The sequence below is a fragment of the Manis pentadactyla genome, chromosome 1 (assembly GCF_030020395.1).
Source record: "Manis pentadactyla isolate mManPen7 chromosome 1, mManPen7.hap1, whole genome shotgun sequence".
Lineage (NCBI taxonomy): Eukaryota > Metazoa > Chordata > Mammalia > Pholidota > Manidae > Manis > Manis pentadactyla.
This window is the reverse complement of record NC_080019.1, coordinates 177,044,127-177,058,483: the sequence shown is the minus strand read 5'-3', so window position 1 is coordinate 177,058,483 and position 14,357 is coordinate 177,044,127. Positions and strand designations below refer to the sequence as shown.

The following is a 14,357-nucleotide window of genomic DNA, read 5'->3' as shown; positions in this document are numbered from 1 at the left end:
CAAGTCAGAACCCAACATTCAACCTTGACTAAACTTCTTCCTTACTTCACTTATCTAATGATACAAAGTTTCGTCAATTCTACCAGGCCCAGGACTAGGATAAGGTAAGTGAGGCACTCACCTTAAGACAGAAATGTAAGGGAGTGCCAAAAATCCAGTGATCAAGATAAATAGTACCCTTGCCTCACCCTTACCTCATTCTTTCCACATTACAGTTAGGAATAGCACTGAAAAAAAAAAAAGTAACTGTCATGCCTTATGTTTAAAATCCTATTTGAAGCTAGCTATTGTCCTTCTGATAAAATTCTAATTCCTTAATGACTTAAATGGCCCTTCATTATCTAACTCATGCTTTAGGCAATCTGAATTTCTTTAAGGCCTTCACATATGTTAAACTATCTTTGGCCTCCTTGTATTACATTTCCCCGTGTCCTATTTCTGTTTCATTTCCAATGGCTTTCTTGATTAATTGCTGTTAATGCCCTTCACATTTCACCTTAGGTATCATTTCTTTAGGCAAACCTTTTCTAACCCTCAGTCTTAGATATTCCTCCAGTGTGTTCCCATGGCTTTCTCTGTACTTCCCAGTTGTGACAATGATCACACTATTTTGAAATTCCTGCTTCCTTGTCTGTCTCTCTCTTCCTACCAGATTATATAAGTTTTTGAAAGCATGAATTCTGTAGCTGTCTATTCACCAATATCAACATAATACGTAGCATAGAATTTGACACATAATAGTTCATTAAATAAAAGTTTGTTGAATTAAAGAAGGAAAAAAATTAATGAATAAGTTAAATTATAGAGAAAAACCAGAGGGCTGAGTTATTTCTTAGTATCCAGAAAACTGAAGCAGCTGACTAATAATGACAGCCAACCCTTGTTTAACATTTCACTTATAAAATAGTTCACTTACAGCATATGTAGTTTTACATATTACAAAGCATATGTAATATGCAGTGATCCAGAGAAGGGCACAGAGTACTAATCAGTGGAAAACCAGTAGATGGTATTTGGGAAAATGTTTGGCTTCAAAGGGAGAAGGAAGCAAGGAATCTATTATTACACCTCTCCTGGAATAATACATAAATTTCCTTGGAATTGAAATCTGAGTATATTACTATCAGCTACCCCTGGTAGAAAATAATCAGACTGAGCATCGAGTCTCTGGGCTCTTTGTCCTCTACTGAGCTCTTTATGTGTTTGGACTGGATATCTTCCAGGGGGGTGTCACCCAAAGGCTCAGACTACGAACAGGTTTCCAGGTCAATGATTAGGAACAATCATGTCCAAGTTTCCCCTTGGACTGCATCCCCTTTACTCTTCCATTACCCGGGCGTCAGTGGTAAGGAGAATGCAATGTCACTTGAATTAAGCTGCATCAGTTTCCACCTACTGATTCTTATTCTCTTTGCCCAGGAGCAAATTCCTTGGGAGCGTCATAGAGCATAACAGAGACAGCTAAACTGAGAGGCTACTTGAAAAGGTCCAAACAATTAAAAATGTCCTCCAGTTACCAGATAAATAACTATCAGATGAAATAAACTAGTTTGAGAGGAAGAATTAAACATCTTCCTTACATTTTGTAATGTAGAGTGGTAGATCTCAATTTTGACTACACATTTGAATCACCTAGATATTTAAAAAATTATAGATGCTCAGACCCTATCCCAAAGAGATACCGATTTAATTCATCCTATGTGGGGCCTAGGGATCAATCTTTTTTAAAGCTCTTCAGGGAACTTATTAGTTGCCCAACTTTGGGCACATTTTGTTAAGGTTTGTAACTTCCTTAGGTTTATTTATCTCCAATGTCTAGGGAAAACCCCTACAACAGCACTTTCCTAATAGGATTATCATGAGTATTAAATAACATTGCTTGTATAAAGTACTTACATGATGCTTTACATGTGGCAGGCATCAGTGGTTATAGGGTCCTCTGCCCCCAAAGCACTTACCAAGAGCTATGACCATAAGCAGTCCTGGAACTCCAAAAGCCAATGCATAGCAGTCTTCCCCAAAACATTGGACATCTCCTAAAGGGCAGAGAAAAGGTAATCCTGAATCTTGAATCTTTGATGTTCTATCTGACAAACTCAGGCTTTTGAGGTCATAGACATAGCCATCCTTTTTCTTCCCATTACCTAATCCACAATCCTTGTGGGACAGACAAATCCAGATTAAAAGAAATTCTCTCAGATTTTCAAGCCCTTATAAAAGGAGAGGATGGATAGCAGGAGGCCTTGAACAGATTTTTGACTGGCCAGAGTAAGGCCTTATACAGGGTCCCCCAGGAAAGACTCTAACCTCTCAGCATGGGTGTAACAAATGTAGAAATCAAGCTCCCTGCATTGATGGACAGGTAGAAGATTGAGAAGTATTTAGTCCGTTCCTCTGCCTGAAACAAACAGATCAAGTTATCCGTGCAACGTGCCTCCGTGCTCCACCAGCCTAAGATGGAGATATATACACAGAGACAGATTCAGATATTGCCTCCATGGTATCTAAATATCACATTAGATATTTGAAACATACCTAGCTGGCCCCAAACATGTACCCACCTTTCAAATTTCAGTACAAACATCTTTAACACTCTTTTACTCCTTTACCTGGGCAAAAATGACCATCCTGTACACTATGCTGCTACTCTGTCCTACACATATCTATTTTAGTACTAATTCCTTTGCATTAAATGCCTGTTTCTTTCAGTAGGTTGAGAGTTCCTTTAGGGCACAAATCACATTTTACTCATTTCTGTGATCCCCACAACCTAGCATAGCACCTGACATATGTTACAGACTCAATACATGTTATTGACTGAGTTAAGTGAATGATTGATTGAGTTCAATAATAGGTTTTGTGGGATGTGTGGTAGGGATGGGACTAGAACATAAGCTGGTGAAGTAAACTATTGATCAAGCAGGGTAGTTCACCTAAGGCTTACCAGAAGTCTGCCAGAGAACATAAAAGGAAGTCCATGGGCTTAGAAGTGGCTGCTGGAAACTTGGAGGTAAGTTTGTCCTATTACTGAAATATTTTTGTGGAGCAGTTACTGAATGAAGCAACTTTCAAATAAAGTTGCTGATGCTTTACTCATTATATACTGCTGTGCTTCATTCTGGTACTCCAGATCTTCTCCTGACATATCAGGATAATCTGTCCTTCCCCATTTTCTATTTACAGTTTGTTTGCTTCCTCTTCTGGTTTCCATTTAAATCCGTTCCATTCATCTATTTGTAAAATTCATTGTGCACAGAATCCCAAAGGTTGCCTTCAAAGTCAGCAATTATGCTGTATGGTCCCCCAAACAGATAAAGAATATAAAACAATAACTCAAATGGTCTGAAGTGTAAGAGAAACACAGGAAACAGGACATGGAGAAAGAACAGAAAGAGAAAAAATAGAAACATGATAAATAGTTATAGAAGATGGAAGAACACATGAAGACAGGCAAAAGGAAAACTGAAGGTAGAAGAGAGGAAGCCAAAAATGTTGGCTACCTACAATAAGACTACAGTTGACCTTTGAACAACATGGGTTTGAACTGTGTGGGTCCTAGAGTTCAATAAATATATTGGAAACTTTTTTTGAGATTTACAACAATTTGAAACAACATTTTATTTTCTCTAGTCTACTTTATTGTAAGACAACAGTACACAATACATATAACAGAAAATATGTACTAACTGATTGTTTATGTTATCTGCAAGGCTTCTAGTAGTTACGTTCTTTGAGGGGGAAAAATTACATGCAATTTTCACCTTCAGGAGGTCAGCATTGTTCAAGGGTCAACTGTATTTTCCTTGCCTATTTGTCACAGCTTCCCTATCCTATATTTACCTTATTCATATTCTCCCACCCCCTTTGACAGTGGGAAGTACTTAGGAAAATAGGGAATGATCATCCAGACAAGTTCATGTATACAAACTCATTCTGTTTGATTCTGAATGGTCATCTTCCCCTTTCACAGAATTTCAAAGCTAGAGATGCTTACTACTTATCACCTCCCATTCCCAAACTGCTTACCATGTTTGTTCTTAAATACCTCAAGTGAGAGTAAACTTACTACTTCAACCTCTACCTGAAGATTTTTCTTCCATCAAGCAAAAAGCTAACTCCCAATAGCTTTCACTCACTGATCTTCAGTTTAATTACTGACATCCTTTGATAGCTATAATACTCCTTTTAATTCTTATATTATCCAGGTTGAATATCTGCATTCCTTTAACCTTTCTTCAAAAGATGTGTCTCTTAGTCCACGCTGGTTACTTTCTGTGAACATGTTTCAATTTTCTCTTTATTAATGACTTGTACCCAGCACTGAACACAGCTCCTCAGATGTGATCTAATCTGTAGATTACTTCATTCTTGGCAGATTGCTACCTGCCAGGTACCTCTTTTAATGCCTACTCTACATTCTTGAAAATATGGAAATAGCAGGATCTTACATGTTTTTCTTCAAACTGGTCTCCACCAAAAGCTGCCACGCAGGGTTTGATACCTCCAGTCCCCAAAGCTATTAGACTGAGGCCAGTCAATGATAGGATCCTGAAATGGAGAGGTGAGGATACTAACCATATCGACACAAAACACAGGGGTAGAAATTGACTGAATATAAAGCTACAGAGAAAAATAATGTGTACAAGGGCAAGTACCCACTTCACATTTTTACCCTGTGGGCACTTTACATTTGCCTTCACTCCTAGGAGAGACTCGAGGGTACTTGCCATCTTTATGACCCTTGAGCCCCTCCCAGAAAATACACATTTCATGGAAATATTTTGTCCCTGATAGTTCCATTTACCCCTTGTATGCAACATATAAGCAGATACTGAAGGAATTCCAAAGTTAAATCTCTGATTCTCAACCTTGTCTTAGCCAAAGGGACACTTCCAATAGAAAGACCTTGTAAACCCTTATCCCACATACCCTTACCAACCACAAAACAAAATGTTAAAATTTGTCACTGATTTTTGATAGGACACCAAACAACGAGTTATATAATATTTATTAAATTTAAAACAAATTCCTTACTCACTGGATAAGTATATATACAGACACATTATAAACATGAATGCATATGACCTGCTTGAACAACTGTCATCCTGTCTACTGACTGAACCAACAGATATCAGAATCTATGAAATGCCTCTGGCCCTATAAACATCAATAGCTTAAGAAAAGAGGGATAGAGCATCTGGAATATGTGGAATTTGAATATGACTTCTACAGTGTACTATAAGGAAATATTACAGGCATGTTTTTAACCCTGCAAAGTACAGATGCATGGGTGGGTGAATAGGTAAGGGAATATGGATGGCATGAAGATTCTAATGATTCTCTTCAAGCACATGATGAGTTTTTATGAAGAGGATATTAACGAGGCATTCTATAAGTCCCCGAATGCTTGATTAAAAAAAAGAAGAGTAAAGTTGGAAAGAGTTCAACTGGTCATAAAATAATTTTTTTCTTAATCAATTTGGTAATAAAACAGTAGGTTGGAAAATAAAAGGACATCTCTGATAAGAAAATAGAGAATCATCTGTCCTGAATGTGTGAGACATTTACCTAATACAAGAAAAGTGGTTTAGCTTATTCCATGATACTCACGTGTGTACTGTTTGTCCCCCCAGTATTGGTAAGGCACCCACAGACTTGATCACATGGCCAAGCACATACACCAGGGAGAGATAGATGATTGTCCTGTTGAGAAAGTTAAATCTGTTGGTCTACAGACAGAATTCAGAGACTAGAGTAATACAGACTCAGAGTTCATACTGTTTCAATGCCAGGATAAATGGAGAAGGAGGAGAAAAGGGTGGAGGAGGAAAGAATTACCTGAGAAATTAAAATAGAAATAATAATGGTGAATGAAGTAAAAAGATTAGAAAAAGAGAGAGTAACTCTTTACCCCATTGTATTGGAGGTAATGGACATTCCCTTCAAGCTCCTTTCTTATACCTGATCTCTTCTTTCCCCCAGCTCACCCTGCACATTCACAGAGTATCACTGCTTTTAACATGTGTCAAGACCAGGATGGATTTGTAGCAAGTCATAATGTTTTAAATTAGGAGAACCAGAAGAACAAGATAGTTTGACTTGAGGTGTTTTTCTCAAAGAATATCTTTGAGAAATCAATAGGGGTCAAGGAAGAACTCCAAGTAAATGAAAAAAGGAATGAACAACATAAAGAACTTTCTCTAAACCCAGACCAACCACTGGAATATATAAAGAAATAAAGGGCTCTCAGGTTCAGCCTGGTCACTTGAGTACTTGGCTTAATTTCAATCCCCATGACAGTTTTCTCATGGACAAGTTACCAAGGGTAAGAAAGGAGCCAGGGACTTTGAATAGATTGTCCAGTGATAGAGATCATGCAGGTGGTGGGGACTTCCTGTTGTGTTGTTTTTCCAAGAAACCTAATGGCAAAAATGAAGTAGAAGAGTGAGGAATTCCAAGAAAAACACCTGTAGAGATATACCCACTGAAACATGGCACACTGCCACATATACAATATACTCCTTATGAGTATTATCACACCAGCATTCTCTTTATATTTAAGTAGGATGTTAGTACTAGAAGGAAACTTAGAAATTTAATATATATATTACATATATAATATATTAGTTAACATATGTATATATTAATATATAATGTTACATATATAGTATATATTACATATAATATATAGTTATATATAAATATAGTTATATATATAAATATATATATAGTTTACATCTGTAACTTTAAAGTATTAAATGCTTTATGTGAAATATAAAGAGTGGAATGAAGGTATCAGAGAGAAGCTGGGGATGACAGAAATCTCAAGATGTGGATTTCTCATTCTAAATGCCTAAAAAGATACCAGGGGGAAAGGACACTTACAGACCCACATGCTGTAGACCTAGTTTGACTCTCCAGGGAAGGAACCTTAGATGCTTTATAATGGCAAGTAGGGGATAAGAAGTGGGGTGACTAATCCAGGGTTAATTAATATTGGGGGAGGAGGAAGTCTTTCCCAAAAGGCCTTATTGCATCTTCTGGAGGAAAGCTCTTTGTTGGAATAAAAAGAATAAATAGAAAGGGAATGAAAAGGACTGAAAAAAGGCCAGCTATCATGAACCTAGACCATTAGTAAAAAACAAAAGGAATCTAAGCAGGGATAAGAACGTGAGTAGGGAGATCAGAGCAGTATCTGTTGGACTAAATGAATGGGAGGAGTGTAAGTGGCTTAGAAGGAAAACTGGCAACCTTCTAGGTGACAGACCCAGGGACTTAGTCTAGGACATGAAGTATCTAAGAGAGGAAACTAATGGTAGGAAACTTTAAAAGGTGGAGAAAGAAGTCAAGAGAGACTTAGACATTCCATACTTTAAATGGGGTCCTTAAGGCCCTTGTAATCCCAACCATAGGACACATAGTTTTAGATAGACCTGACCAATTTTCCATTTGCACATGAGGAAGGTGAAATACAGAGAGATCAAAGGACATTCCTAAAGTGACATCTAATAAGTAATAGGGGTTAGGTCTAGAACTTCTGCTTTCTAACTCATAGCCTAGTGTTCCTTCAGTTTTAATAAGAACAAGTTAGCACAGGATAAGGAAAGGGAAGAAGCTTTAAACTTCATTTTGCAACCAGAGCCATTTTTTAATTAGGGCTTAGTAACTGAGGAGCATGTGCTGTGGCGGCAGAGAAAGAGAGCTAGCATGAAGACGGTTAGCTCAGCAGATCAAAAAGACAGGAGAGGGAGAGGGAGCTGCAGACCCACTCAAAGAAAGAGAAAGAGAAGCACAGAGAGGACATCCAAAAACATATTTGTCAAAAAATGCAAAGAGAGTGTCTGTGATTGCCAAGGCCAAGAGTACAGACTGATAGGATGGGCTACAGGGTATAAAAACCAACATTAGGGACTACGACTAAAAATGTTTTTCTCTCTTAAAAGCAACTTGACATCAAAAATAGAATAGCAGGTAGTTAACCCTCTCAGTAGATGTTTATAGAAATTATGGAAAGCCAATAGCCATGCTTCAATTTTAAAGGAAATCATTTAAAAAATAAGAAAGTACTATGTCATATACTTAAGTCTCTTATTCTATAACTGAATAAAGACCATGGCTTGTACTTTTTATTCTGTACATAGAGCCAACCCCCCATGTGGATGGACTTGGTAACTAAGTCCATTATACACTATATAAGTAGCAAACAGATCTCAGCCACTCATTCACCATCCCTCTCTCAAAGTCAAGAAACTGTTTAGTATTCTGTTGTGGTTGTAGCTAGATATTAGGTGCTAATTAAACACTTTAAAACATTGAATATATATAGGCCAAAGTGAGATAAACATCAGTATTTACTACAGAGGATTCCTTAGAACACTAGATCTACCAGATACCCAGAAAAAATACTCCATGGTCAAACAAGTTTGGATACTGTAATCTTCTCTTGAAGATTTTATAGTGTATGTAAGCATGTTAAAGGCTATAAGAAGTTATTCAGGAAAGAAACCTTTTTAGCTTTGTTCAGCCTAGCATTTTCTAAACTTATTTGGTTACTATCACACTAAAAGTGCTTGCATTGCTGATTTAGGAGGGATAGAAGCTATTCTGAGTATTATTTTGTTCCACATAATACTCATTATATCCTATACTAATGATTCTCAACAGAATGCATTTTGAGAAATGCTAATTCAGACAAATCTGTAGATGACAAGTCCATAGAAAATAACTGGATGATGGCTGTCTAAGACTCACCTCTAGCCTATGAGGATAATGTTATAGGACACAACTGTAACATAAAAAGATGCCAAAGGAGTTTGGATGGTTCAGTCTGGAGAAGATAGGCAGAGTATATCAAATAACTACACTGAGGTCTCTAAAATTATGAATTTTCTGGTGGGTAGCAATCATATCGTCCCTGAGATCAGAATAAGAATTGGTCTTAAATTACAGAATGGAAGATTAAATTTTGATTTAAGAAAAATACAAACAAAACAACTCCTGACTGAAAAGGATGTAAAAATATTGGAAGAACTGATAATGAAGAAAATAGTTTTTCTGTGTTGTCAGTCTTGAGAGATTCTTATTTGTATGGATGACACCAGTATGCTCTTGCTTGGAAGAAAAAAGCTAGAAGTGATAACCTCTGCACAATTAATCTGTGAAGCTTCTGGGATTGTCACCTCTCATCTTCCTTACTTGAATTTTCCCAACCATGAGTCAGCAATGGCTGCTCCCAGGATGGGAGTGAAATAACAGAGGCTGCCGAAGGCATGGTATAGAGATGTGGCAGTGTCTTCATTCCAATGCAGGAAATACAGGAAATACAGGGTCAGCACAGCTGAGGTGAAAAAAAGGGGAAACAAAACAAAACAGATGCATTAAAGTGACTTATGGAGAGGTACATTTGATCTCTGGTCTTTGAAGGTGATCTTGACCTTCAACACTCCTATCAGGGAAGTGCCTGTCAGGCAGTAGAAACTGGGCCCAGAGTTGTAGGATTGAATGGGGTTGTGCTTAGTGTACAAAGGCATACTCCTCTCTTAAGATTATGTGCATGCATAGCATCATTAGGCCAATCACAGAGATAAATAACATTGTGCTTCCAGAATCCCTTCTTTCTCCTTCCCAGCAACAAATTAGTTCACAGACCTGAGGAACAGATATGAAGAATGGAACTCAGATGTTGAGAATTTTCCCACTTACATTCTCATGGACAGTGTTCTGGTTTTCTGTTAGGCCTTCTGTTCTTGGTCTGTATGAGTTACTAGGTGAAATCTCATGAAGCATTTATTTGAAGTCTTGGTCAATGGAAAGGACCAATTTGGATGAAGGCAGAAAGAGTCAGTAATAAGGGACATAAATACATACAAGAACACCAGATTGTTACAAATGGAGTGAAGGTGAGTGGAGAAGAGTTAAGACACTGGGACACAAAATTACCTTTCATGCCATAATAGGAAAAGCGCTCACAGAATTCATTCACCACAATGAAGACAATGCTCAGTGGATAGTTGGAGCCACAAATTTTCTATGAAACAGAAAGGCAGTGGTTCAAGCATGAGTTTTTCCCCCTTCTCCCCTACTTAAATCACTAGATTGCTCCACAACAGAAAAATTCATTTATTTTAAATCACCATGATAGGTAATGTGAAACAATGGCACCTTCTCTGCACGAACCAGTTACCATCACACTAAAAGTGCTTGCATTGCTGATTTAGGAGGGATAGAAGCTATTCTGAGTATTACTTTGTTCCACATTAATTTAACATGGGGCTACTCAGACATTCCTTGATCCTAAACTCTAGGACCTGCTCATCTTTCCACAATTCCTAACTGAAAAGCCCGAGGCTCTGGGAAGAAGAATAATCATACTTATTTCTAGGAACAGAATGAAGAGTTGGCCTGTGGAGCACTTTATGTCCTTTAGAGGTTACCTTGAGATGTCAGTAACCTGCTTAGCTCCACTGTGCAGGCTAATCTCTCTTGTGTCCACCTGCCCTGTTCACCACGCTGGGAAGGATCCTGGCAATATGATAGCTTCCTATACAGAGGCTGCTGGAGCCAGGTTCAGAGGCCAACACAGATTCCTAAACGTAAGCTGATGGAACAGCTTGACCTTGAGCAGGGAGTTCTTAAATCTTGTAATATTAAATGTCCACTCTCCCTGTGAAAGAGATTCCATAATATTTTCTTGTTAATCCTACTGGACATTAAAAGGATTATGCTATTTCATGCAGTATATCTGTCAGAATATGAGGTACATCATGTTTTATTTCAAATCCCTACCCATTATGATGGTCCAACTAACATGATGGGGGGGATGGAGACACCTATCCTTGGTAGTCAGATCTTACCATGAGATTTATATTGCTTCCTGTTTCATAAGAAATACATAAATCTTTGTAAGCAGCCTTAAATTATTTGAGACCTGAAGAGATATAAGTAAATAAATAAAGTAATAATGTAATGTTTTCATTCTTTTACCCATCTGGGTAGACACAACCCTCCTAAGGATTAATATGTGTTAGCATATTATAACAACTTGTTTGAAAGACACAATGGACTAGTTTCTTACCTACCCAAATTACAGCTTGAGAATTATGCAACCTGGAGGTTAGCAAACATACTTACTAGCTCTATGACACTGTCATTAGCTGTGTTAACATACTGACCCTGACCATGTCACTATACCTGTCTTTATGCTTCAGTTCTGAGAAATGAGAATACCACCACTTCTTGGTCTGTAGTAGGAACTCGGTAAATATTGGCTATTATTACAGTATCTTCTCCACTTGATATGATTACTGAATGAGATAGTTAGTTTAGAAGTGCTTTCACAAGCATATAATGCAAAACATTATTACTTCTTTGTTTCTCTGTCCTGTCTCCCACTGTAAACCAGAATACATAGTAACACAGACTGAATCTATTCTAAAACTTCCCTTGGTGTCCAGCATAAGACTCTGCACACAGGGGGATCTCAGGCCTGAGTTTTTATATTGGTAAAGAAAGAACAATCACACACAGTTCTCCAGACAGGAATGCTTGCCAAGATTCCCTGGACATACAAATTGCTTTTTTTTTTCCCACCCCAGAGTAACTCAGAATATACAATGAAATACAGCGAAGTCCTGGATCCCAACTGATGAACTCTGATTACCTCTTCCCGCTACTTCCTCTCCTAAGTAAGGGAAAATTCTGTTTAGATTTGGTTTTTTGGTTACTTCTACCTCCGAAGTGAGAATAGTTTTGAATACCCTAATACAGTTCAGCCTGAAGCTCCAGAGGCCAAGGAGGAGAACTGTTACTGTCAGAGGCGGAAATGAATCTGGGGACTCACCGGAGGTGGCTTCTTTGGAAGGCTCGGGGGTTGAGGTGGTACCTCTTCAGTGAAGACAGGTGAAAAAAGAGTTTCCTTTGACTCATTTTTCTGGAAGGGATTCATAGCTGGCTCCTTTCTCTCCTTAAGCATTTGGCTCCGGTAGGCAGTTGGGACAGCTGCCAGCCTACTGTGAAAACGGGGACTGGGAGGAGAAGAGGGGTTGGCTTCAGCAACTCAGCTTAACCCTGTGGGAGTCAGCTTCAGCAGCTGCCTGGCCCAAAGCAAAGCGCAGACCTTAGGAAAAGGGAGGGTTGGGTCTCAGAGCCTAGTTCAAAAAATGATTATGCAAATAGTAGAACATGGGGAAGTAAGAGCAACACATTACAAGATGGGACAAGATAATGCTGGAGAATTGCAAATGGGGGCAAACTAGTTAAGAATACAACACCTCAAGGATAGATTTAAAAATAAATGTCAGAGTAACAATAGCTGCCATTTGTTAAACACCTATTTTGGGCAAGGTTAATATATACAGTTGACCCTTGAACATGTGGGAGTTAGGGACACTGACCCCGCACGGTTAAAAAAATCTGCATATAACTTTGACTCCCTCAAAACTTCACTACAATAGCCTACGGTTGATTTTATGGTAGTAAATAATAGTAGTAAATAGACTAGTATGTACATATATTTTATGCATTCATGACATACCTTTTAAAATTATTTTTCAGTATTTCTAAGCTACATGGTTCATTTGCAAGTTTTTTTAAATTGTCGCAAGTCTCCAAAGAAAATTTCCAATATATTTATTGAAAAAATATCCATGTAGAAGTGGGCCCATGAAGTTCAAACCAGTGTTGTTCAACGGTCAACTGTATATGAATTATATATATGTTATATATAATATGTATCCTCTATATTCTAATTCTTACTACTATCACTCTTTTATAGGAACTAATACAAGTTCCAAAAAGTTAAGTAATTTGTCTAAAGTCATGTGGCCAGTAAGTGGTATATCTGGAATTTTCACTATGCAGATAGGGGAGATTAGTATCAGCAACGCCTATGGCCATTATTCAGGTATGGAAACTATGGAAATGGAAATGTAAGAATGTAGGGGAATTGAAAATTGAATTTAGAGAAGAGATTTTGATTTGGGTTTTCAACATAATAGCGGTCAACTAAAAATATCCTATAAGCAATTAAAGAGGTGGGGCTAAAGAAAATGAGAGAAAAGGGTTGGTAATATACATTTGGGAATCATTCTTCCTCTAAGTTCATTCCCTGTATTTTCATTACTTCAAGATAAATCCATCATTTCATTGATAGGTAAAATTTAATTTGAGCAAAAATTATGAACCAGTTACTTTCTAGGTACTATTGCAAACATCACTTCCCTTTTTAGTGGATGGATTCCTAAATTACTCCAAAATATAATATTTAGCCCTCATCAAGGAGGAACAAGAACAGGCATGATGATGGTAGATGTATTCTATACTGTATTATTTTTGCTGAATCAAAGAGGTAAAAGAACAAAAGAGTATGATGCCCTTCTAGTTGTCAGGAAAGGAAAAGAATGACCAGAGAGCTATTAGGAAAATGGGGACTAAACCAGCAAAGAGGTCAGGAAGCAGGAGAATGAATTACTATATCTGAGATAATGAGAGAGGACCTATAACTCTATATCCCTTGAAAAATGCTTATTTATCTATTTGAGTAATTTATTGACAAATAAGGCCAGTAGAAACTCTATCCCTTCCTCCCCTAAACTCTACCTCAGACTTTGACCATGTTTTCCCAGCTTCTACTTTTCTCATTTCCTCTCTTCCCCACCAACCTTTACTCAAAGAAGAGTCCATTTCTGACTGTTGCATTAATGATTAAGCTGTAGTTACTCTTTCAGGAAGCATTGCCCTCTCTGACCTGGTTTGATTAATGACTCTGGATGGTAAAAAGTCAGAAGTTACTAGTTAAGTTAACCACTGGAGACACTGATGTCTTGAAAATTTAATCGGGTCAGTAGTTCCTGCTGCTCTGGCCTGTACCTCTACAATAGCATTTGATCTGGCAGAGCAGATGGAATAGGACCTGTAGGCAATGCACCAATTCATTTGGGTGTATAGGTACCCAAAACACCAAAGTTCAGAGAATTGGCATTGGTTCTTTGATACTCCTCTGTTTAGATTAAATTCTTCTTTTGATTATGGCAATATAATACCAGCATTCATACAATCAAATAATATCAGAGATGGAAGGAAATGTAATCTTGTCTTACGCAAACCAAACTTCCTTGTTGATGAGTCATTTAGGATAATTCAAATATTTATGTATGTATATACATACATATATATATATATATATATATACACACACATACACGTACACACTCACATATTTATAGGCCTTTCCCTTCAATAGGTCTAAGTAGGGATCTCAGAACATATGTTTTAACAAGCACCTCTGGTGATTCTAATGATAGAGATTTGGGGAACACTAGTTTGAAATCCCTATCCTAATCTAGCCTGAAGAAAATTAC

At 37.6% G+C, this 14,357-nt stretch overlaps 1 protein-coding gene across 1 annotated transcript in view; it reads right to left on the bottom strand.

Annotated features, from left to right (window-relative positions):
* SLC15A2 (solute carrier family 15 member 2) overlaps positions 1-12,106 on the bottom strand; it is a 30,689-nt gene extending 18,583 nt beyond the window's left edge. The window contains exons 1-7 of the mRNA XM_036883440.2: positions 11,840-12,106; positions 9,940-10,027; positions 9,196-9,337; positions 5,611-5,703; positions 4,449-4,548; positions 2,308-2,398; positions 1,959-2,036 (exon numbers count right to left, since the gene is read on the bottom strand). Of these exons, the coding sequence (XP_036739335.2) occupies positions 1,959-2,036; positions 2,308-2,398; positions 4,449-4,548; positions 5,611-5,703; positions 9,196-9,337; positions 9,940-10,027; positions 11,840-11,971 (724 nt within the window). The 5' untranslated portion in view covers positions 11,972-12,106. The remainder of the gene's footprint in view (positions 1-1,958; positions 2,037-2,307; positions 2,399-4,448; positions 4,549-5,610; positions 5,704-9,195; positions 9,338-9,939; positions 10,028-11,839) is intronic.
* Positions 12,107-14,357: the final 2,251 nt, after the last annotated feature.